General features: G+C 36.7%; 1 protein-coding gene across 1 annotated transcript in view; it reads right to left on the bottom strand.

Moving 5' to 3' along the window:
- Anks4b (ankyrin repeat and sterile alpha motif domain containing 4B) overlaps positions 1–27,019 on the bottom strand; it is a 29,560-nt gene extending 2,541 nt beyond the window's left edge. The window contains exons 1-2 of the mRNA XM_003477802.4: positions 26,931–27,019; positions 7,652–8,002 (exon numbers count right to left, since the gene is read on the bottom strand). Coding sequence (XP_003477850.2) covers positions 7,652–7,815 — 164 coding nt within the window. The 5' untranslated portion in view covers positions 7,816–8,002; positions 26,931–27,019. The remainder of the gene's footprint in view (positions 1–7,651; positions 8,003–26,930) is intronic.
- Between the last annotated feature and the right edge of the window lie 61 nt (positions 27,020–27,080).

The raw sequence follows: 27,080 nt of genomic DNA, 5'->3' as shown, positions 1-27,080 counted from the left end.
GTAAAATTTAGGAAAATCATTTGGAACTGATGAATTTTGAGTCCTTTCTTTTTGAGACAAGGTTTTATTACATAATCTGGGCTGGCCTTAAACTTGTTAAGTACCCCAGGCTGGCCTCAAACACTCAGTCCTCCTGCCTCAGCCTCCCAGGTGCTGAGATTATGGCAGCATACCACCACACACAGCTAAGTACTGCCTTTTAAATGTAATTACGTTGTAAATTTATATTTTGTTTTAATAATTATTGTTTAACATTCTCAAAGTTCCTAAAAATTTAGCAATAACTTCTCAGGAGCTCATAAGAGCTGATTCTAGCACAACTCTGCTACCCTGTGGGAAAATAACAGATGAAACAAACAAACAAAAACAGCTCCTATCAGCAAGAAAAAAAAGAGAAGAATTGGGAACTGACTTTGAATGGGTAATAAACAGTGTCTGCTATAATCCTTATTCACACAAAGGATAGAATATCTCTATTTGTCCCTCAGCTTACTTCTAGTATCATATAAACGAATAATTCTATAAGAGTTTAATCTAAAAACTTAGAAAAAGGATATTATGATGATATTGAAGCAACAGACCTAATGCCTGGCACTGAAACTGAGGCATGGAGTAGGAGCCCAGTACATTCATTCATTTGTGGATGAATAAATGCCTACTAGAATCCTGCCCAAGGCCACCAGCTTCCTGTGGGAGGCCCCAAGCATGGACAGGAGAGAAAGCCTGAGAAGTCGCACTGCTGGTGAGTAGAAGGCACAAACAGAAGAGAAGATCCAGACCCTTGCAACTGATACGATAATGCAGAGTATTATCTTTGAGTATTTTCTTGTGACTCAGAGTTTGGTTCCCAGGCCAGCAATCTCAGGAACATCTCTGATTTCATTAGAAATGTAGAAATTTGAACTGCAGCACAGATGTACTGAGTCAGAGTCTATGGTTTAACAAGATCATCAGGTGATTTATAGGCCCACTACAGGCTGGAAAGAGCTGCACTGGTGAGAGTAACTCAACCAGTGCACCAGTGAAATACAATTTAATGAGTCAGACTAATGACCCTTCCGTTTTTTTTTTTTTTTTTTTATTGGTACCAGGGATCGAACTCATGACTGCCTGCTTGCAAGGCAGGCATTTATGCCACTGAGCTAAATCCCAGACCCTTCCCTGGGAACTTCTGACTGCTTCCTGCTAAGCATTTTCACATTCACTGCCCACCACCGTGCATTACAATCTCCCTCTTCAAGAAGGCAGATAAGAATTACTATGGCAGAAGTAAAGGAAGATTCAGAGAACTTAACTGATTTGCCTAAAGGTAACAGACAACATACTTTGGATCAAGCCTGTCTTTAAGTCTAACAATATAATACTATATTAAAACACTTCAGTTTTTCTAACTTTCCAGCTGCAAGTCCTCTAGCTTACCTTTTCTAGGACTTTCCTCATTTTAAGTTAAGAAAATACATGCTGATAATCCCAGCTACTTGGGAGACTGAGGCAAGATGACTGCAAACTCAAGCCTGACCTGGATAATAGAGCAATTTAGCAAGATCTTGTCTACAATAAAAATTAAAAAATGGTCACAGATGTAAGTCCTGGGTTCAATCCCGTGTAATGAAAACAAAAAACAAACAACAATACCAAAAACCCCCAAACCTACCACCTAATCAGAATTGTCATGGGAATTAAATGTTAGTATATATAAAGTCTAGAAAAGTGCTTGGTACACCATGAATATTCAATAAACTTATGTCCCTTGTCTCTAAATGCATAGTGCTTAATTTCATGTATTTATTTTTTCTCACACCCACCTGGTAAATTTTCAGTTCCTGTGGGTTTAAAGCACTTACAATCTTAATGTGTGAAATACTTATGTTGTTTCCCTAATTAAATAATTATAAAATGTTTTTTCACACTTTCATCATCTGTATCTCCTCTCAGAAATCTCAAACCAACCCAAAGAAGTCAAGCAGGAAAATATAAGTGACTGAACGGGGCCAGATTTGTTCTTTCAACCGCGGCAAAGTCAAAGTGCGTATTCCTTCTAGAAAGAGCAACTGAAATCTCAGCTGCCCCTGATGCTATCTTGAATAAAAGTAGAAACTATATTTCTAGAGCCTCCATTTTTGAAATGAATTGAGAAATCCAGAATTTCATGGAATTTTTTAAAGTAGTGACTCAAATTTAAAAGAAAAACATAGCAAAGTCCAAATAAAACACATTGAGGACTAGATCCAGCCCATGAACTGGCAACCTCCTTTCCTCATAGAGAACAGATGAGCAGATACACACATGGGCGATACTACTTGACATATTTGGGGAACTCCGAGTATACATCAGTGTGACCACAGTACATGGAGTTAGGGGAAGAGTGAGATATGAGAAAGAGAAGGAAGGGAAATGAAACCAAATCTAAGGAAAGCAAATATTGAATAACGTGGTTTTATTGTGTGGCCTCTTTCAAGAAGGCTCTTGTCAGTTGGCCTGATTTAATTGTACTTGATCAAAGGAGATCTCTTTCAGCCTTGGCATGGTTGTACATCTTAGGGGAGCACAGTATCGTGCTTCACCCCCAAACACATGGTTTCACTTTTTATTTATTTTATCCAAACACCATATTCAAATGACTTTGTAAGTACTCTAGACTTCAAAGAAAGAGTGTAAAACATTCAAGACATTACTGTAGACATAAACAAAAACATGCTGATTAAATTTGCCTGAAACTATCCTTGGATTGGATAAGCTAACAAAGCAATTACTGGAAGGAATGTGGGGAGGGGGAGTGACAGGATATTGAGAAGTCTAGATTAAATCAATATGCATAAAGCCCTAACATATCCCCATTTCGGTTAATTTTAAATGATGTTTTTAGAATTAGAAAAAGGACAGGAAGACAACCTAAGATGATTAAAAAGGTAGGTTTTCTTTAAAGAAAGTTTCGAATGCAAACATCCAAATTCATAAATGAAATTGTCAGTAAGATAATTTTCCCAGTGCATGTAAGCTATTTCTACTTGTACAAATTCTATTTTTAAAGACAACTTTTCAAATCAATGTAAAACTTAAAAATACTTCCTGCTGACAAGCTTCACAGAGTCTTCCTAAATTCAATCCTTGTCTGCTTTCACATTTCTTGTTAGCACCATCTTATACACCTGCTGAGGTATTCACAAACTGATCCCTTCATTTGATGATTTAAGTCCAACATGAAAATGATACGATTTCCTTGGTCTGAGTTCAGTCTACCATTGATTTTTTTTCTATTGCTTTTTGCCAAAAGAGATTTAAAACTAATTTGTACTTTCCTTTTATTTTGGTAATCAGTGCATTTGGGCAATAATTTTTAAAGCTGGCCTGGTATTATTGTCACTAACTAAGCCATTTGCTTAAATTAAATTACTCTAAGCATCTGTTCCATTGCAATTTTTCTTTTTGAAATTGAGCTGATTTTTTGTCAAGATGTTCTCAGAAAAAAGCAATTCTTTGAAAAATCTTTTTTCTACATAAAAAGGGATTATTAGGACTTGCTAATAATCAATGAAATGCAAATTAAGATATGCATTACTATTTTCTTTTTGCCTAACAGACAGGCAATGATTTGAGAACACTTTATTTTAGTAGGAGTGTGAGGAAAGAAACTCTGATAATTTCCTGGCACAATACCTATCAAAAGCCTTTAAAACATAGCACCTTTTTGAATGAACTATTCTAGTTTTAGGGATTTATCATAAGAAAATGTCAGACATTTAAGCAAAGACCAGTGAACAAGGATGCTTGTCTCAGCTTTACATATAAATTAAAAGACTGGATTCAAATTAAATGCCATAAAGAGACAACTGCTCAAATAAACTATGTAACCAACCTGTATCCACCAACAGTGAACGAATAGAGAAAAGGTAGTATATATGCACATACTTCTGCTTTGATGGTTCTGCCTTGGAGCCAGCCCACTATGGCCTGAAACCTCCAAAACTATGAGCCAGAATAAATCCTTCCATAAGTAACTTAAAGAGCAAAATAAATAAAAGATCCATATTTTAAAAAAAAAACAGGGAGGTAGACTTTGTAGATATGGGAAGGGGATCTGGGGAAGAAAGGTGAAAGGATCACAGGTTGAGGGAGGGAGAATAAAAATAATCAAGATGCAGTACATCTATGTATCAACCCCTCACACTGAATGTAATCCTTATGTATTGCAAATATGTATTGATAAAATTTTTTAAAATTTTATCCTTCCTTTAAATTGTGCATGTCTGTGATTTTATCCCACCAACAGAAATATGACTAACATGCTAGTATATCAATGTTTTTCATCTTTAAATTTAAAAAAAGAAAGAAAAACAGCTTTGTAAGACAGCTAGAATTTTGATGTCAGTGGTCCTCACAAAATCTGTGTTCTTATTTAAGTAATGAGAAGTAAACAATTAAATTATCAGGCTGGAATGAATTTTTATAACTAATTGGCTCAATTCAAGTTTTAGTTTTTATCCTTCTTTAACCCCATTAAATAACATTAGCAATTTAATCTCACTAAAGATGGGTCAGGATGGGAGATGACTTTTGAAAACTCTCACAAGACTTTGTTTTTAGCTTTTACAGGGCCAACTTAACACAGCAGATTTTAAGGCTTTTTGGATAAGGAAACAAAAACTGAGATGAAGGAGAATCAATGGGAAAATAAGAGTTGAGAAAGACTAGAAAATGTATTGTTAGAAGAATTTTTGGTGTGTAATGAATATAAATAAATGGACTGGATTTTGTATTACATGAGAAATTATGTTATACTTTCAAATTTAGTGGAGCAAAGAATGGACTACATAACAAATTGTGTTGGCACATATTATTAAAAACATGGAGAATGAAAAGTTAGAGCATAACTTTTGATCTTAAGTCAAAATAAATTATACACAAGTAAAAGTCTTTGAAATAAAAAATGAAGCTGCGCCTATAAGGCTAGCACTCAGGGGGCTGAGGCAGGAGGATCACTATGAGTTCAAGGTCAGCCTGAGATACATAAACAAGTTCAAGGCCAGCCTATACTACATTGTGAGACCTTGTCTCAAAAAATAAATAAATATAAACAATGAAAAAAAAAGTTAAAGAAACTATCTAATTTAGGCATGAATGGCTCTCCATGTTAGAATTATATAATATAGATACTCATATGTGCTTAAAAGTCTATACTTAAATTACATATATTTATATTTGCATTTTTATTTAAAATATTAATCATTGAAACATGAGTTATGAACTGTAGCAATATACATATTTTACAAAGGATTAATATTGATAAATTTTAAAAAGCATTTTTATAAATCAATGAGCAATATTGAAGATGCCAATGTAAAAGTGGAACAATTTATAATATGGGGTTTACAGAAGTGGAATACGGCAAAAAACCATAAACTCTTCCACTAATACGTAATATGGACCTAATATTGGCAAAATGATTACTCACTTTCTGAAGGGTAATTTTTCAATACATCTAAAAAAGTTTTTCAATTGTGTATATGTTGCTAAGGTCTGAATGTTTGTGTTGTGTTAGATTGTCTCCACGATTCATGTTGAAACCTGATCTCCCAGGCAATAGTACAAAGAAGTATGGTCTTAAGGAGATGACTGAGTCATTAATAGGATTAGATGCCCTGATAAGGGATGGTGGAGGGAATCTGTCTCCTCTTCCCCCACCCTCTTCTACCTCGTCCACCACATGAGGACACAGCATTCTTCCCCTTAAGGGATGCAGCAGTAAGACCATCTTAGAGCCAGAGAATAGTTCTCTCCAGACGCTGAACCTGTCAATACCTTGGTCTTGGACTTTCCAGTGACTGAAACTGTGAGAAATAAGTTTCTGTTCTTGGTAAATTCTCTCTCCCTTTCTCTCCCACTCCCTCTCCTTTGCCCTCTCCCCTTTCCTTTTCTTTCCCTTCCTTCACTTCAAATGAGATTAGAGAGGTGTGTAAAATGTGGGAAACAGTACAAAATTGTGTAGAAAAAAAATCATCCAAATAGTACTATTTCAGTGAGTGATGAATCTGCTTAAACTTAAAATGTCAGATTTTCATGAAATCCTCAAAAGGAGGCAAAAAACAAATGTCATTGGATAGGTTCTTTGTTAAAGTTGTAAGAAAAGAAAAAAATCCTATTGAACCAATAGATAGCAGTGATTGTACTAGTGACAGTGAAGGTCATCCCACACAATGACCCTCCTTTCTCTTTTCTCTTACACCATCCATGAAGATTTTCAAAGTTAACTGCAGGCTAATTTGTTTATTTTTCTATGTATTTTGTATTTTATCATTTTGTACCAAATGACAGTATTAAAATCATTTACACAAATATTTTTGCATTGTGGAAATAATCATCTGAGTTTCCATTATACCTCATGGGAAAATTGATGTGATATATATATGGTTTGGATTACAAGCATGTGTCTGGCATAAACAAGGATTTACTGTTTTTGAAAACATGAGTCTACCTGAGGTTCTTCTGGATAAACACAAGATGATTTCCACACCATTGAGATACAGTTCAACTCCTTAACAGAGTTTACAACGCTGTTTGTGATACGGTTTTACTGTTCTTACTCACCCCGTCCCTATTCAAACCAAGTTCTGCCACACTCAGCTACTTCAGCTCCTAGAATGCATGGTACTCAACCTTAAGAGGAAGCTGGCTTCCTTCTTTCCTGGTCCACTATCCCATCTTTCCAAACCCAACTTAATGACTTTCGCCTCAGGAAAAGCCTCCTCCTACCCTGAGGTTGGGATGGATGTCTGTGTTATTTATTTAGTGCCCTCTATTTCCACTTTTATAAAATGCATTAAATGACTTGTCTATTTGCCCCTCTCAAATCTGATCGCCATGACAGGTTGTTGATCACTGTCCTCAGTGGCTGGCAAAGAAGAAAACAAAAGAGGGACTGTGATATATTAGATACTATGTTTGACTGGAATTCACTTGGCTCACTCATTCATATTCCTTTCTTCACTTTTCCTGAGTCACATTTTTCAGCATCCTAGCCCACCTGGTAACAGCCAAAACAAGCAGGAGAAAACTGTCTAACGCTGTCTTAAAATAGAGGGGTGGGTGTGGGCTCTGTGTGTGACTTCACAAGCACTGACCAGACAGATAAAGATGTTAAGATGGGCCGAAGTTCCTTTTACAGCTTGGAAAGCCAGCCATTCTCATCATAAATCATGGACTTGAATGCTAATAAAAGATTACAGAGTTTTAATAATGTAAAAATAAAAACCCATCATTTGTCCCAGGTAAGGGTGACAAAACCAAATAGGATGGTGACTTCTCTTTGAAGAGTCAAGTACTTAAATTTCTTTTTTTTTAAGTACTTAAATTTCATAGGCAAGACTTTTAATCACATAGAATTAAAATACACTTTCCTAACCAAGAAATATGGCAAAGCCTTAGAATGAAGGGCCCCTCCTCTGTGTGTGGCTTAGGAATGGGCTGCTCCCATGGTGCCAATTCTCTGTACAAAAGGAAGCACTCTAGCATAGATTTCTCTTTCTCTAAAAAGCCAATCAGTTAGCTTACAAAGTGGGCAAAGTGTCTGCACTGAGTTCCCTGCTTCTTGCTGCTGCCCATGAAATCCTGTCATAAATACCGTCTTTAACTGAAAACATCGGGATAAACTTACCCCCTACTGCAGATTATTTCCAGGGCTTGCAGGTTGCCATGGTAGGCTGCTAGCAGAGTGGGCGTCATTCCATCTTCATCGGAAAGATTCAGGTCTCGTGTGGTAGCCTCTTTCAGAAGTTCCAGGTAACTATCACTAGCAGCTTGATGGTAGCGAGTGGACATTTTTCTGCTCACCAAAGCTTGACCGGATCTCTCTCTCCCGACAGAGCAGAAGGTTGTCAGAGCAACCTTCCTATGGAGCTGGTTAATCAGTGACAAGGAGTGTCACTCCAGGGCAAAGCTCATTCTAGCCTCCCTGCTTGGAAGGCAGCCAGAGAGGTTCACAGCACTGAACTTGGGCCTTTTCCTTCTGAAATGGATAGGACACTGGATGTTTAAGCCTGATACATTCATCCTGAGTGTTTCGAGGCACATTTAATTTTTGGTATGTCCATTAAACAGGTCTTGCACAGAATACTGGTCAACTAGGTACAGAATATGAAATATAATTTCTATAAAGTTTAGAACCATTCTAGTTCATTTTGGAGAGCTTTTAAACAACTTTATCAAGGTATATACTTTGTACTCCTTAACATTTACCCATTCACCTTACAAATTCACTTAATTCAAAAATCACTCAAATTTAATAATTTTTAGTAAATTTACAGTTGTGTAGCCATTGCCATAATCTAAATTTAAAGTATTTCTATCATATTGAAATTTCCTTCATATTGAATTGTGATGGACTATTATTTCTACTTTCAATTCTACAAAACTACTAATGTGTTTTCTTCTGTGTAGATTTGCTTTTATTAGCACTTCATATAAAGGAAATGACACAATATATATTCTTTTGTGTCTAACTTTTTCAAAGTATAAATTTTTGAACTTAATCATTTTTATTGGTAAGTAATATTTCACCATGTTAATGTACCAAATATTCTTTATCCATTCAGCAGTTGATGGACATTTTGGTTGTTTCTCTTTTTTTTATGAGTAATATTGCTATGAAGATTCACATAAAGTCCCTGTGTAAACATATTGGCATATTTTACCATACAGGGGAATTGCTGGGTTATATAGTAAATTATATTTAGCTGTAAGAAATTGCCAAAATGAACTTATAGTGTTCTATAGCATAGAATAACTATGATTCACAATTATTATATATTTCAAAATAGCTAGTAGAAAGGATTTTTAAATGTTCTCAACACAAATGATGAATGTCTAAGGCGATAGATACACCAATTACTTTGATTTGAATATTACACTTGTATACAAGTATTAAAATTTCACACTGTACCCATAAATATTTTTGATTACTGTTCATTATATTTCATTATATATTACAAATAAAATATAATATACTGTATATAAAAAGAAATTGTTTCTCAAATTGGTTATACCAGAAGGAAGAATATATATATATATATATATATATATATATATATATATGCCAAGATAATTATATAATAATTTCTATTAGTCCATTGCAAAGAATGGTTTGTGTTTATACTGTCTGATCAATTCTTCATGCCTATATCTTATAGTCTGAGAAACTACTTTGAAGGTAATACACAACATATTAATCATTGTTAGCCCCTTATTAACTAGTTTTGAAATTCTGTACGATTTTTTTATTGTTTTTTTTTCTTTAAAAACAACAACAACAACAACGAAACTACCACAAATTCATTGTACCATTTCATACAGCTACCGACAGTATACAAGGCCTTCAATCTCTTCACATCCTTGACAGACTTTCTTGTTGTCTTTTTGTTCACTGCTGTCACACTGGGTATGAAATGGCATATTAGGGCTTTAATTTGCTTTACCTATTGAATATCTTTGATGTACTTCTCAGCCATTCTTTTTTTTTTTAATTTTGAAGGTAGTATAATACAACAGAACAAGACAGAACAAAGCCAATCAAGACAATGCAGTGAAATTGGTACAGGAACTTCACAGCTGTTACTGGGATAACTTCACAGCTGTTACCAGGATAACAGTAATAGATACCAAAGTATATCTCTGCTATCTTCACAATAGTTTTTCTTTCAATCAGATACAGCAAAATCAAACCAAATACAGATCATAAAACCTATCAAAGCAGAGTATTGAATCGAGCAATACAATTAATCAGAACAAAGCAAAACAGTGATGACAATATTTGCCTTCAAAGAGATGGTAGAAGGGAATCAATCCCCCATATATGCTATATTGCATAGGATCATCCTCCCAAGAGATGCTCAGACCGCTGGCTCTCATTTGCTAATGGGTGGGAGGGTGATAATGGGATGTTTCATTCTCAGCCCACACACTGGTAGGCTCATGGTAGGGAGCAAGGGGTTTCCTTTGTTCCCCGGCACCCTAAGTTCCAACATGGCAGGGATCGCTCAGCCATTCTTACATCTTCTATTCAAGTCTTTTCCCCATTTTTTTTTTATATTGGGTTGTTTTTTTCACTAATGAATTATAAAAGTAATTTATATATTCTAGATATGAATCCTTTTCCAAGTATTTGGAAACTGATACGTTTCTAGTTTAAGATTACTCTAGTTCAGTACATATGCAAGGATATCAGGGTTGGGAGGAGTTTGCACTGTTAAAAATGCTTTCCTCTCAAACTGATATCCAACAAATAGCTAAGACACTTTTGCTGCATTACTTACCTATCTGGAGAATTTAGTATACCCCTAGTTAAAATCTCCAAGTGTATCCAACAGAAGTACCTAAATGAAGAACCAATGGCTATACTTCAAAGAATTTAAAACAATGCAAGATTATAAAGATTGCAATGCAATCTATAAGCAATGCAAGATTTGTATTTGGAAGTTTGTATTGTCTTCCTTCAATAATCACTGTGTGATCTTCAAATGGTAAGCTTGTATTGTCAATGGGAAGATCATTGGTGTTCTATATCTGATCATTTTAAATCAGTCCGTGGAAAACCTAAACTTTATGCAGGAGCTATGAACAGAAATATAAAATTTTAAGAAATATTCGAAAACCAAATGAAAATAAAAGCAGCACATCAAAATTTATTGGCTTGGGCTGAGGATTTAGCTCATCCTCATAAGTACCTGCCTGGCAAATGCAAGGTCATGAGTTCAATCCAAAAGTCTCATGTTGGAGCATGAGACTGGACCTAGAAGGGTATATTTTTATCCCTGGCTCCTCCCTTCTCTCTCTCTAGTTCCTGGCTGCCATGAGGTGAACAGCTTTCTTCTACCACACTGTTTCTGTTTTGGAGCCAACCGACTATGGACTGAGTCCACTGAAACTCTGATCCAAAATAAAGCTTTCCTTTAAGTTGCAGGTGTGTAGTATTTTGCCCCAGTGATGGGAAAACTGGATAACAGTGTTAATCTGGAGTAGGTAGTTAACAATCATAGTATTATCATCAATTAACTTTACAGTAATAAAAAGGAAATAAGATAAAATTTAAAACTATGAAGTATAGCTTTACAAATTGGAAACTAGTGTGGTTGTGGCTGAGAGGAATAGAGAGGGAGGAACAGGGTAAGGGAGAGAGAAAGAGAAAAAAGATGAGGCGTGTTGCATCTCAGACAGTTCTTTGGGTTTCAAAACTAGTGGCAAAAAATTAGTAGAAAATGGTATGGACAGAAGTGTTAACACAGCTTTGCATGTAATGTAGACACTAACTTCTTGTTGGGAACTGTTGAAGCTGGAAATTGACCACACATGCAAGGCTGGAACACGACCATTCCAAGAATAAAGAGCGCCTAGGGCAAGCCACCTGAAGAAGCTGCTTCAGCCCAGAGAACATCTACCCCCAAGACAATCTGAACAGTGGGTTGCTAGGACAACAGGGTGTCATGTGACAGTAAGTTGCTAAAAGGTATAAATAAATCCCTGTGCAGTGAGGAGCCAGTACCTTTCCTCCCATCAGGAGGATAAGGACTCCACCTGACCCCAGCTTTGTCTCTTTATTTTTCTCATCCTCTCACGGTCCTTAACCCCCAGAACCTCAGGAGCCACATAGGTCGTGGCAACTTCTCAGTAACTGTAATGTCTTAGTAACTGTGGAGATAGTGTGAATTCTGTGTTTCAACTGTTTTAGCCTTCTGTTACATTTCAGTCTATTCTGACTAGACGTTGCTGGAATCTTGGAAAGTAAGAAAACATTTGCCACACACATGGCACACACTGGGAATCAGACCTGAGTAGCACTAATCCCAGCCACGACCTTCATCAACCTTCATATCAGAGCCACAAACTACAGGCTGCTTCTCTAAACACCTGCAACAGTAGGATTATTCAGAGAACTGTCCTGCCAATGACTTGCGCACCCTCCTATCTGTCGCTTAAGTTCAGAGGATTAGGTCTTATTTTGTCCTCTGTTTTCATAAAACTTTAAAAACTCAACCCATTATCTGACTCTCCAGAACATTTAATTATTCCACTTTGAAAGGTCCTTCTGACCAAACAACTTATCCTTTTGCCAAGAACCCAGAGAAAATGTGGTTAACAAACCTCAAGGAACAGCACATGGAGTTTCCTACCAGAGGCTTCCTTCTTCTCTATAGAGCAATGACACTGTCAACTTCTCATTGTTTATAATTTTTCAGCATCTCCTGAACAACAGCAGTTTCCTGGTAGCTAGGTAAGCTAAACAGAAAAAAAACTAGCACAGCTTTGCTTTGTGTTCCACCTATCATGGAGTCCAGTCTTGGCCAAGAGGAAGTTTAAAGAGAAAAAACACAGAAAAACCAAGAAGCATACAAACAAATTTAAGAAATAACAACAACAAAATGAAAGTGATACAGGATTTCAAACCAAGATGGCAGAAATTTAACAATGTGTGTTACATTGCATATTGTTACTTTTGAAATAGTTGCTCAGGTGAGGAAGTAGTATTTGAACGAAGAATTTACCTAGGGCTGTAACCATCTATAAAATAGAGTTCTGGATATTCATTTGCTCAAGGAAAGGAAAAGAAAAAGTAAAGAGTTGGGCATGGTGGTGCACGCCTGTAATTCCAGCACTCTGGGAGGCTGTTACAGAAGGATCTCAACTTACCAACACCCTGCCTCAAAATAAAACATGTCAAAAGGGCTGGAGGATGTAGCTCAATACAAGGGCCTTGGGTTCAACCCCTATTACCAGAAGAAAAAAAAAAGTAGAAAAGATCAGGAATAAGAAACAAAGGTTTGTGGTAACTGGTGCTTCCAATATACTCCCAAGAAAAACCAAAATTAACGAAGTACAAACTGAAGGTCTCTTTCATTGTTCTACAAAACTATTCACTGCTAATTGGGAAAGAAATTCAATAGCTCATATGGCCCAGAAACACATATTTTTAGTAATGAGATTGGCCCCTAGACCTCAAGAGAACTGCTTTTCAAAGCAGACTTTTTTTGTTTTTTAAAGCTATTCATGTCTAATTACAGAAGAAATTCACTTCTATGGTGGGGAAGCATATTTTTACATAAAAAGGAAAGGAAACATCTAAGCAGAACATTACTTTTAACAAGATTACCTCATCTAATAAGGATCTTATTATGAATTTTGATGAAAATAAAAACAATAACAGAAAATAAAGGAAATTAGAAGAGGTCACAAAACTCCTATTATAGGAACCAGGCTAAGGCAAAACAAGGCATCATTAACACACTGCTCTCTGTGCTGAGCTTGGGTTTATGAGAAACTTATTGTGGTAAAGACATGTTAGATGTATTACTGAGAAAATGCCAACTTACAGATGTATTTTTTCTCTTTAGCACAGTAATAAAACTATCCAACCTATTTGATGTGGGTTTTTCTGATTCATAAGCAATTTCAACATCTTTACTTCTGATTTAATCACATACATTACACTTAAAATAAAGAAGCTTTCTTTTCCGTATTAAAGGTCATTGGTGTTGTTTTCCTCAGAAACACTGTTTAAGAATACAGACATGAAGCAATGAAAAGGAACCATTGTCTACACTTTTGGTTTTTCTTCTCTAAATGAAAACACTGATGAAAATATTTAGAGAGTGAGCTGACTATTGAAATTGTAATGTCCCTGAAGTATTGATTGAACTTAATTTATTCACATAAGTTTCAAGCCATTCAAAGCCCTATCTTTCTGCCAGAAATATAAAGACAGAGTTGTTATTGTACCATCTGGTTTGCATGAGGAATCTCTTGGCATCTCTTAACGGCACATTTTATAAATGCTAAATCCCAGATGGTACACATTGTAACAGAGGAGACTTTCATAAAGCCTTCCAAAAACAAATTATTTAAAATTTGAATACTGGCTAGTCTAAGCAAGTGCTATGAATTTAAATTCTACAGTTGAATCAGCTGGCTTTGTTAGCTGGATAAATTTCTTTTTTTAAATGATTTTCTCATTCCTAATTAATTATTGGCTCTGTGATTTGAAGATTTCAATCAATATAATTCTTCCATCAGTGGATGCCCTCTATGACCTGAGTCTTCATCCAAAACTTAAATTGTATAATTGTATAAAAACTGCAGGAAAAACATCACGGAAAAACCAATATTAGCTGCCAACTGGGTTCATGATGGCAGAATAGAGGTGTGTTACGGCACCTTTTAACAAATCACCTAATAGCGTCACAACCACGCAGGCCTCTCCAAGCCAATAACTGGACTGGGGAGGGTGGGGTGGCAATTGTGAATGCTAAAGATTGTACTGAAATACAGCCAGAATGGAGAAACAGCTGAGAACACAGGTTCTGAGATCAGAGACTGATAGACATTAAGCCTGAATTTGGATCTGGCCATGAACATGAGCAAATTCCTTTTCTGGGATACTCAGTTTCCTTATCAGTAAAATAAAAAGAATAATTTTCCAATTATTATTCACAGGTTTGTTATAATTAATTACTGAATTAATATTTGTAAAATACTTAGCACTATATAAGTTGTGTTGTAAGCTCTCAGTGCATGGTAAATTGGTAGCAATACTACTAATAGTCTTTCCTTTCCTTAAAGCAGATGAGATTGGGCATGTTCCAGGTGGTATTCGTAGAACCCTTCCTTAAAACAATTATAGTTCTATAACTACTTCATTGTCTAAAACCTCTTTCCTCTGTACTTTTCTTCTCAATAACAACAGGTAGTACTTAATTTTCCCTATTCTTTATTATTATATAGTTGGAAGAGTGTATACCTTATGCACACAGAGTTGAATTTTGATCTGGGATTTTGTATTAGTTTGCTAGGGACGCTACAACAAAGTACACATATTCTATTGTTTAAACAACAAATTAATTTTCTCACAGTTATGGATTCTGGAAATCTGAGATCAAAATGTCAGCAGGGTTAGTTCCTTCTGAGAGCCAAAGGGAAAGGATTTATTTTAGGCATCTCTTCTTGGCTTATAAATGGTTACGTTTTCCCTGTGTCTTCACATTGTCTTCTCTTTATACACGTCTAAGTTCAAATTTCCTTGTTTGATAAGGACAGCAGTCATATTGGGCGAAAGCTCACCCTAATGACTTTTTCGTAAAGTAATCACCTCTATAAAAACACTATCTCCAAATATGGTCACATGATGAAGTGCTCGCAGTTACAACTTCAACATAAACTTCTTTGGAGGGGAGAGGGAACGCTTTCAGCTTATAACAAGCTCTCTCTGTATTAGCTATCACCTGAGGGAAAACTCACCTGCAGGAACCTGTATCTTCTTTTTTTAACTCTTGCTTTGATAATTTATGCATTAGTGCCCAGAACAACATCTACACACAATGGAACTTTAAAGTTGTTTCTTTCCTTCTTCCTAGAAAGACCTAGGAAGTTACATGGCGTTTAAGAACCAATTATTCCTTCTCAGAATTCTTAAAATATGAATGACACATGTGTGGTTTACAAAATTTTCAGCAAGCCAAGAGAAGATTCTAGAACTATGGTGATGGATAGTTATATGACTAAGCTGTTACTTGAATAGGAAGGGAAAAAATTTTGTGAAACAGCTGTTTTAAGGATTACACAAATGTGAGAGTCAACTTCTTTAAATGTGAGGGGATAGAGAATTAAACAATATAGACCCAAGGGGAGATCTGACTCAATTCCCAAGACTGTCACTTAGTAACTCTAGTACCCTGAATTATTGCAGCTGTCTGTATTCCAGATTCATCACCTGTAATAGAAAGAACAGAAATTAATTCTGCATCAGTTAGCAGAGGGACACAGAACAAGGCATATATTCATAGGTTAGAGTTACACATTTGCTGAAGATGGTTAATATGTCATTGAGGCCATTTCTTCTGTAGCTGGTGTTAAACCTAAAATAAGTAAAGCCAAAATTTGGGAAGAAAAGAAGGATATAAAGTTATGGAAAGAAAATACAAAGTATAGCCTACAGAAACAAATTAAAACCTAACAGAGCTCAATAGAGCCAATACTTGTCTTTCATCACCTCTAACTTCAGTGATGCTGGTGTCTCTGGAACAAGCTGCCAGATTTCACAATGGAATATACACATACCTGGCCAAGAACTTAGAGAAGTCAAAAGAGAGCTGAAAGGAGCTGGAGGGAGCTGGAGGAGCTGCCAGTTCATCTTCTGCCTCGTGCCAACAATATGAGACAGCAGCTTGGCCAAAATACATGTGGTCTCCAAGGTATTGGAAATTTAAAAGCCTATGGCTGATGGAAGAAACATGGTCTGTAGATGTTTCTTGTTTGATGAGTGCAGGATATTTGAAAAATATTACTTAAGTTAAATATCAACAGACACCTAAAGTTTAATAAAATCTGGATTTCAGCTTGAAGAGGAAAAAAATGAAGACTATGGCAGTAACCTCTCCCTAAGTTAAGTAGCAAGTTCCACTAGACAAAGCCTAGGTCCCTCAGTGCATCTCGGCCCCTATTGGTCTAGGCTGCCGTCCTGACTCTGCAGTGACAGTCAATCAATTGCCATTTTTCATCACACTCAGGCCATTTCCTTATACCTAACCCACTTCACTCACGTACAGTAGCTGACTAGCTTCAGCCTCAGACGAGTGTGATAGTGTCTCCCTCCATACCATTTACACCACCTACATCCTTCATTTCCCTCTGTGCCAATCAGTCCCCAAATATATGTGGTGCATCTGTGTAAAAACCCTGCTCTTCACCATTTCCTGCTTTTCTTCCCCATCCACGAGCATCACAAAACCTATTCTCTAGGGAGACACAGACCCTCACAATGCTATGAGATTTAAGTAAATCTGGTTGTTGTACTGCTCCAGGCGAATTCTTGACTGAATTCTAGAAAGAGAACACATGGACTTGCAATATAGTTTCCCACTTCATCCAAAGATAAAAAAACTTAGCAAAAGTGATTAACCAGAGAATTAGTGTTTTAGGAATATTTTACCTTGGATCCTTCATGTTACTGTTTTGTGAGCACCTTACACATACTGTCTCTGAACAGGTCGAGTCCTGTAACAGTTAAAAACAGTTGTCTGTTTTTTAACTAGTTCATCACCTTTTTACAATGTAGGCCATGTTTTTTTTTTTTGGTGGGAGGGATATATATGCATATTTATATGCCTAGGTCTGCAGCCAACTGGTCCATTTCTCTGGCCTCAGCTGACTTTGGCTGGGCTCACTCATTCATCAGCAGCCAACTGGCAGGTCAGCTGAGGACTCACTGCTCTGGGATGCCCTGTCTCTCCTTTTGTGATTGGCCATCACTGGGTAGGCTAGCCCAGGCTTGTTCTCATGGAGAGATTGTGGAAGTGCAAGACCTCCTGAGAACTAGTCTTGGCACTATTGCAATATCACTTGTACCACATTCTGGTGGCCAAAGCAAGTCACCAGACTCCCAGACTTAAGGGAGAAGGAGGGGATGAAATAAACTGACTGCAAAGACACATTGCAAAGAAAGGGAATACAGGGAGGAATGGAAGAGTATGGTCTTTGAACCACACTCTGATTTATCATATCTCTTAAGAACTTTAATACTTAATACACAGCTCTCCATGTCTATGCCTTAAACACCCTTGGATTCAACCAAATGTGGCTCGAATGTGTTGCTCCTGGTTTTAATAGAGACAAAATTACTTTTTCATCATTATTGCCTAAATAATGTCATACAACAACTATTCATATAGCATTTGCATTGTACTAGGTATTATAGTGATATAGAGATGATTCAAACTAACAGAGGATGTACACAGGTTACATGCCAGTACTATGGCATTTCACTTAACAGACTTGAGCATCTGAGGACTAATGTGTCTGCAGAGGGTGGAGAGGTTTGAGGTACTGGAAAAGTCTCCCATGGATACCCAGATACAACTGTATTTTATATTCTATCAACTAAAAGGAATATGCTACCCTGCTAAGGAAATCTTTCCCTATTTCTGTGGTAATCATTGCTCTAGCTACTAGCTATAAACTAGTAGTGTGTATTAACATTTTTATATAAAAAAATTTTTAGTTAATATTGGTGTATAAATAAGCATTTATTTAGAACCTCTAAGCTTTCTTTTCACACAAAGCCTCCCTATATTTACATTTATAGGTTTGTCCTTCTTTTATTCTTATTTTTTCTGAATCTACTATTAAAAGGTTCATTTTTCAGCACATGTGAATCAATAAATGTAGTATACCACATTAACAGAACCAAATACAAAAAAATCATATGATCATCTCAATAGATGCTGAAAAAGCTTTTGACAAAATCCAGCACCCATTCATGATAAAAACCCTACAGAAAATTGAAATAGATGGTCTTTACTTCAATCTGACAAAAGCTATCTATGACAAACTGACAGCCAACATCGTACTAAATGTACAAAAACTCAAAACTGTCTGTCTAAAATCAGTAATAATATGAGGATGTCCCTGGTCTCCATTCCTATTCAACAGAGTCCTGAACGCTTTGGCTAGAGCAATTAGACAAAAGAAAGAAATAAAATGAATAAAGATGTTATTTGCAGATGACGTGATACTCTACATAGATGATTCAAAAACTCCACCAAAAACTACTAGATTTAATAAAAAATTAAGTAATGTAGCTGGATACAAAGTCAACATTACAGCCTTCCTGTACATGAATAACAAACTCACACAGAGAGAAATCAGGGAAACAACACCTTTCACAATAGCATCCAAAAAAAAAAAAATGAAATACCTAGCAATCAATCTAATAAAAGACATAAAAGACTTCTATATTGAAAGCTACGGTACTCTGAAAAAGGAGAATGAAGAGGATACTAGAAAATGGAGAGATATTCCATGCTCTTGGGTAGGAATAACCAGTACAGTGAAAATAGCCATACTTTCCAAACTGTTATACAGATTCAATGCAATTCCAATCAAAATTCCAGTAACATGTCTCACAGAATTAGAGAAAACAATCCAAAAATTCATCTGGAACTGGAAAAGACCTAGAATATCAAAGGCAATCCTGGGCAACAAAGACAAGGCAGGTAGCATCATAATTTCTGACTTGAAATTATACTATAAAGCAACTGTCATGGTTTGTGTTTGTGTCCCCCAGGACTCATGAGTTTGCATTGTTCATTTGTGATGGTTCATTGTATAGTGCTTGGATTGATGGTGGCAGTGCTCCACCCACATAGGGGTGGAGCCAGGATGTGATGTAATGGCAGGAAGAAGGTGTGTCTTTCTCTTTGCTGGTTCGAGTTTGCTGTTTCCGGCTGCCATGAACTGCAGCCCAGCCATGCCTGCCTGTCTTGGAGCCAACTGAGTGTGGACTGAAACCTCCAAAAACTGTAAGAAATAAACCTTTCCTTTCCCAACTTTGGGCTTCAGGTATTTTGTCTCAACGACGAGCATAAAGTAACTAAGACAGCAACTATAATAAAAACAACATGGTACTGACAAAAAAAGAGAAAACATACTCAAAGATCAATGGAACAGATTAGAAGATGCAGAAACAACTCCAGACACATTAGGCCATCTTGTCTTTGACAAAGGTGGCAAACACATTTGCTGGAAGTAAGATAATATCTTTAATAAATGGTGCTGGAACAACTGGCTCTGTGCATGCTAAAGAGTAAAATTAGACTTTTACCAGGCACTAAACTAAATTCAGAATGGATCAAAGATCTACATATTTAAAAAGAAACATTAACAGTCTACAGCTCCTGAGATCTGGCCATGGTGGAACTTAGGCAGCTGACCAAGAAAGCAATTCACTTATCCTCTTGGTAAGTGCCCTGGCACAAGCCAGGAGGAGAATCAGCAGCTCCCGGGAGCCTACTGGCACGTGGGCTGAGAATCAAACATCCCAACCCCCCCCCCCCCCCCCCCCGTTAGCAACTGGGGGCAGAGGTCTGAGCATCAGGCAAGAATTTTTTTCTATCTTCTGGTTGAAGGCAAATATTGTTTTCACTGTTTTTTGTTTTGTTTTGTTTATGATTAATTGGTTTTGCTCTAATCAATATTCTCTCTCGATTGATTTTATAATGTTCTACTTTTGATTTGATTGTGCTATATCTAATTGACTGGACAACTATTGCGAAGATAACAAGATATACTATGGTACCTATTACTGTTATCCTGGTATCCTGCTGTGAAGTTCTGTACCAATTTCACTACATTGTCTCGATTGGCTTTGTTCTGTCTTGTCCTTTAAAATAAAATAAAATAAAAAGAAACATTAAATCTGCTGGAAGATGAAGCAGATAAAACTCTTGAAGACATTGGTATAGGCAAAGAATTTACAAACAAAATCCCAATTGCATAGAAACTGTCACAAAGAATCAACAACTGGGATCTCATGTTATTGAAAAGTCTTTGCACAGCAAGAGAATCCAACAGTGAAGAGATAACCCACAATGTGAGAGAAAATGTTTGCCAGCTGTCCCTCAGACACAAGATTGCTATCAAGAACATATAAAGAACTAAAAAATCAGTCCTCCCAGATTTAAAAACACAGTCCAAAATGGGCATCTGAGATAAATATACACGTCTCAGATGAAACAATACAAGCTGCAAATAAATATATGAAAAAAAATGTTCAGCATCACTGGTCATTTGAGAGATGCAAAGTACAACACTGAGATTCCAACTCATCCCCAAAAGAATGGTTATCATCAAAAAATCAACCTATAACAAATGCTGGTAAGACTGTAGGGAAAATGGAGCCCTTCTTCACTGTTGGTGGGAGTGTAGACTGGTGCAACCACTGTGGAAATCAGTGTAGAGATTCATCAAAAAACTAGGGTCGGAGGTCCCATTTGACCTAACTACTTCCCTTTTGGGTATCTTCACAGAAGAATTTAAAAAATATTGTACTAGTGTAATATATGTGCATCAATGGTCATAGCAGCACAATTTGTATTAGACAGATTTTGGAAACAACCTAAATGCCCATTGACTGAGGATTGGATAAAAAAGATGAGGTACTTTTACACAATGGAGTACTACTCAGTCATAAAGAAGCTTGATACTTTTATAGGTAAATGGATGCAGCTTAAGAGCATACTCATAAGTGAAAGAAAAAAGACATGCATGTGTAAACATTATCTTGTCTCACTACTGTGAGAAACTGAAAGAAATAATATATATATGTATATATAGAATGTAGTTATGATAGTTGTACTATTGATTTCCCTGAGTTTATTGAAGAGAAAGGTTTGCAATGTTCAGACAATTGAATTCAGATGTCTTGTGCTCTGAGTGATTGATTTGGGGATGGTAATGTGCAATGCATGTACCATTATTGTACCTGATTGTTGTGTTTTGATAATTTTAAACTTTTTTCTCTTTGAAATAAAATGGATTTGTGGGGGGTGTGGAGGCTTGTTCAACTTGAATCTGTCTAAACATGGAATTAACATTGCATAGTCAGATAGTTATGAGAATATACTCATTGACATAGTCTTACTTTTCCTAATTAAATTCATATTTGATATTTGCAAGTTATTTTAATCTGTATTAGCATAACTGATGGAAGTCTCTGTATTTCTTGTTTCATACAACTAAATTCCAATGAATGTCATCTTGTACTTTTAAAGCTTTATGATCTGTAAAAAAAGCAGTTTTAAAACATGCCTCATGGATACACACAGAAAATCAAAATGAATTGAGAGGCCAGGGAGGAATCAGTAGATTTGGTTTTTCACTGTAGCTCTGTCTTGGTAAATGATCTTGGACAAATCATAAAACCTCTTTAGATTGAATGCCTCCATTCAGTGATAGTGACCTTGATTTTATTTGGAATCCTCATATTCTAAATTCATTCATTTTGATACTGCACCTTTGAACCATTGAGTTTTGACCCATGAGTTTTTGGTTCTTTAACATCTCTAGATCACCCAGATAAAAATCAAATTTGCTATTGTTGCTGTGTTTTAGTTACTCTTTCTTATTTTTGACACCCACAAGGTAAAAGAGGTCAGGGTTATTTCAGGTCATGGTTCATTCAGGTTTCGGTCTATAGTCAGTTGGCTCCAAGGCGGGGCGGCACTGCAGAGCGGCATCCAGAGGAGAAACCACCCATGAAAGGCAAGGAAGGCAGAAAGCAGGAAGTCCTAAATCTGCCTTCTTTCCGTCCCTTTATATTCCATCCAGGCCATAAGCTTAATTATTGGTGGGCCTTGCATTTTCCATACCTTTAATCTCAGTATCATACCCTTAATCCACATTCACATACCCTGATTCAGTCACCTTCAAAACTACTCACCTATGACCTCATGAGGCTTTGGGAAGAAATTTAGATACAAGTCATAACATTTTTTATTGCTTTAAAATTATTCTAATCTGTTATCACCAAAACCATCAAAATAGAAGTAAATAAGGCAATATGTAAATAAATAAAAAAAACAATCCAGGAGTCATCTATTCTCCTACTTGCCGGTTCCTACTATCAGGAATAATACTAAACATATCTGAAACCAGGAATCAAGAACACAAACAAATCAGGGCCAACAATGTTTGTAAATCCCCAGCACAGCCTCTTGAGCACAATCACTTGCTCTGTCTCCTCCACTGGGTGACATTACGTCTTTAAATGCAAATATATTTATATACCCAAATAAACAAAGAGACACACAAGTACATTTTTCTCTTTTTTAAGAGCAAAACATAATAATTATACTTCTCTGAAACCCTAATGTTATGGAGGACATCTTTCATATCAGCTTTCATACCTCATGAATCCATAGGATCACTTTTAGTGGCTGAAGCATGTTACACAGTTTGTCTAATTATTTCCTTTAGATTATCTTCAATTAATGTTTTTTACAATTGTGGAAAACAAGACAGAACATACTGGGTACTTAAGAGTAATGAATTGTTGATGATAAGAACCGCACTGCAGAAAGGAGAGCCCAAATGCCACAACAACAGAGCCAGAAACTTTTTTATATGCCTAAGAGTAACATAAAACCCCCTCGGGAAACGCTCTGTGACTATCCAGGACAAAAGTGACCCCATTATCCTCAGGCATTCAGAGAAAAGGAGAGGGAAGACTTTGTAGTCACAAATTAGCTAACTTTAAATGGCGCTTTGAAAAAGAATATGAAAAACATATACTGAAAGAGTATGAAAATATGAAAAACACACACTGCTTATTTAGTGGAGTATTAAGAATCAACCAATGTTAGAGACTTTGGTTTTTTTCTGTCTACTGATAATAAGACATCATGCTATCATGGAACAACCATTTCTACTCCATTTTCAGCTGGACATATAGCTCAGTGGCACAATACCTGCCTGGCAAACATGAGGTCCTAAGTTAAATTCCAAAAAATAAACAAATAACAGCAACAAATATTTATAGCTTCTACTTCATTTTCAAAGCTGGCTGCACTGATCATATTTGCATTCCCAAGCCAGGATGGAGGACTTTGCTAGAGTAGAATCCCACAAACTGATTTCTGTTTTCTTGGGGCCAGTTGGTGGTGGCTGTCACACACACACACACACACACACACACACACACACTGGTCTAGGTCAGGAGAGGCAGATAAAGTTCATGTCTGGTGCACTCATCTCCACCAGTCCTACAATGGATTTTCTTCTCTCCACCTCCTATGCTGCCCTTTAGCCTCCAGGAGTTCCCAGTGTGAGGATCTGATCAAAACTGTGCTTTCCAAGGTAAAACTTCTTATTCTGGAGAAAAAGGTAGCATCTTTAGAGGCAGCGAGGTCTAGGGGAAGCCCAAAAGACACTTGAACCCATCACCTCTCTGACCACCTTCTCAGCAGGTCTCTGAGTCTCACATCCACACTCTTCCCTCTAATGTACTCTTATCACATCTCAACCATTGTAGTAATAAATCACCTTTACATATGTGGTGGGAAAACTTGCCTAGAAGGAGTAACTGTTGTCATCATGCTTCTGCTCTGAAACAAAATCTTTTTACCATCTTGACATCCACTTAAATCTGTTTATTTGTAATTTGCCTCCTCTCTCCAGTTCCACTGGAATGTAATCTAATCAATTTACTACAGTAATAAAGTTGCCACTGGTGACTACTCTTATCCTTGTCTACCTCCCTCCGGTATTTTCCAGATTTTTCTGATTATTAAAATCACCTGCAGTGCTTGTTAAGCCTATATTTCCAGGTCCATTTCCTGGAGAGTCTAAATCAGCAGCTTTTGGGTGCAGCCCAGAAATTCATGACATTCAGGAAAGTCTCAAGTGATCCTTTTGATCAGGAAACTGAGGAAATACTAATCTAACCTACAATAGTATTTTTGATGGCTATAATAGAATACAGATTATTCCTCATTTCACCATGGTGATCATGAATCATAATTGCAAATACTACACTGCTATCTGCGTAGAGTTTAGGAGTATGTAATGGTTGAAACATTGTGTCAACTTGAGAAGTTTAGAAGTTTAACAAAGTGACTTAGCAGAGGGCCAGGCTCTTCACTTTGTAAACATCCTCATCCTGTGCAAGAAAAGGGTAAGGGAGATGCTATGAGCACTGCACCAGCCCTAGGTAGGATAGCCTGTTTGTAATATAAGGGAGAAGAAGCCTGCTCTCTCCCTTTTTCCTCTTGTTGCTTTTGCTGTTTCTGCCATCTCAAAGTATTGTCCCTGTGCCATGCCACCCTGTTTTGGAGCCAGCTGATTATAGACTGAAACTTCTAGAAACTGTGACCTAAATAAACCTTCCCTTCCTTAATTTTGGGTATTGAGTATTTTGTCTCAACAATGAGAGAAAAGTAACAAAGACAGGACATAATTTACCTGTTATGGTAATTGGTAATTTACCTGTTATGGTTAATTGCAGGCATTTATATATCTCATAAAACAGGTAATTTACCTGTTATGGTTAATTGCAGGCATTTATATATCTCATAAAACAGTAAGAGACGATAAAAAGACATGTAGATCAGGTTCCAGGAAATCTGAGTTCTCAATTTGGCCCTGATACTCAATTATCAGAGCCTGGGCATGTTACTTGCTTGTTTCTCTGTATATAAACTCCAAAGTGCTACATAATGTGGCATTCTTACTTACTGTCTTTTACTCAGGAATTGTATTTCCAGGAATTCATGCTAAGGGTTAGCCAGGAAAATGTTCATTTATTGTTTATAATGATGAAAAACTGAAACTCATCTTAATGCACTTTGATAAGGAACAATGGAATAAGAACTGACTTAGCTAAACACTGAATACTGTGCAACCTTAAAAAATCATGATGGAGATCTTTATATGTGATACAGAAATGTCATAAAATGTTGAAAGTGATAATAGCAAGTTACAAAACAGTATTTAGACTTTTTAAATAGCATATGGTAATGATACTGAACAAGATCTTTTGACAGAAAAGACTATAAAAATGAGACTGGGTTAAATATTGCAAGTATACACACTCCTGTCCAAGCAGAGCTTTATAACAGATTGGGTAAAGAAGGAATGTCACCTGAATTTGGAGGTTTGGCTGAAGGAACTTGTCAGCTGATCAAGAGAGATGACCAATACCAGCAAAGCAGTGAATTTTTTATTGATTTTCTGGAGTGGGCTAAAGTCTGGTCATTTTCACTGACCAGGGGTTAGATTTTGACAGATGTCTCTTTTTGGACTACATTGCTGATCATGGTAAACTTGTCCTAAAAGCAGTTGAAACTTGGTGCATCTGGCATCATCATCCTATGCAAAAGATTCTAGCCTTGTACTTGGGGCGATGGGCAGTTATGTTTACCCAGGAACTGCTGAGCTACTCATAATTGGTGTCACCGTCTTGTAGACACATACGGGACTTACATTGGGGCTGAAGGATTTTAGTGCTTGAGCAGCTGAAAAGCTCAGAAAGGGTAGAAGAAGCACAAACCAGCTCCACCTAGCAGGAGGCCAGGCTAAGGCTGTGTCATAGCCTTGGATAGAGCATTTCTTAAATGATGAACATGTCTATGTTCAGAGATGATTAGAATCTAACTTAAATGTTAAGACAACAAAGGAGACAGACACAATTTGAAGAGAGAGATGTCATGCATTTTATCCATTTTAGACACTATCAAACATCTGTAGGTCCATGTAAAGGGACAGTGTCCTAAGCAAAAGTGGCCTTCTGGTCCCTGGGAACTAATCTGTTATCATAAAGCATTATCTTAGCAAAGCTCATTAGAAACTAATAATGTCCAACCGTGTGGCTTCCAAAATTAATGATTTTAAGTTAACTAAGAGAAAGTGAGGCTAGAAGGCTTATTTAGGTTTTTTCCCCCCTTGGTAACAACTTCTCATTTCATGCAAACATTTTGCTCCTATAGTTTCATGAGAATCTCATAAAACATCTGTTGAAACACCCCATGTTACAAAGGGTAACAGTTTACAGTGCCCAGCCAGGTATGGTGGTACAGGCCTGTAATCCCAACACTTGGGGGGCTGAGGCATAAGGAGTGCCGTGAGTTTGAGGCCAGCATGGACTAAAAAGTGAGACCCTGTCTCAAAAACAAAACAAAAAATAGTTTACAGTACCCAGGTAATTGTTTTGTAGTCTCATCCATCTGTCCCCACTATGGTGCTTCTTAACTCTTCTGGTGTCTGTAAAAAGTCTATAAAACTACTTATCTAAACAGTGGTAACAAAATTATGGATGATATTTATCTTTCTCTAATCCTTCTTTTTAATTGTCTGCATTTTTTGCAGTATATTTAAATCTTTATACTTGGAAGTAAATAATACTTCATTAAAACATTTTTAAAGTACATATTTCAAGAGTGACTTCTTCAACTGGCAAGAAGATTAGAGGTTAAAGAAAGATTTAATGGTTTAAATGAATAATAGCTCTTCCTCAATAAGGCCTATGATCCCCTTTCGCTCTACATTGGAGTTGTTAATATTTTGTCCAAAAGATGATGAATTTACCTGTTTTTATGGGGGAGGACAAACACTAATTCACTCACCTGGACTCAGTTTCAGGAAACTGATTTCATGCCTGACCTGCAGAAGCAGTTAGCAGAATATTCAAGGCAAGTGTCAGGAAGGCCAAATGCCACTTCCTTCCAAAACCCCTCCCTCTCAGCTGAGCGGGGAGCGTGGGTGAAGACTCAGGT

The sequence above is a fragment of the Cavia porcellus genome, unplaced genomic scaffold, assembly GCF_034190915.1.
Source record: "Cavia porcellus strain 051 isolate PalLab524CR breed Dunkin Hartley unplaced genomic scaffold, mCavPor4.1 scaffold_16, whole genome shotgun sequence".
In the NCBI taxonomy this organism is placed as follows: domain Eukaryota; kingdom Metazoa; phylum Chordata; class Mammalia; order Rodentia; family Caviidae; genus Cavia; species Cavia porcellus.
This window is presented reverse-complemented; position numbering and strand designations above follow the sequence as displayed.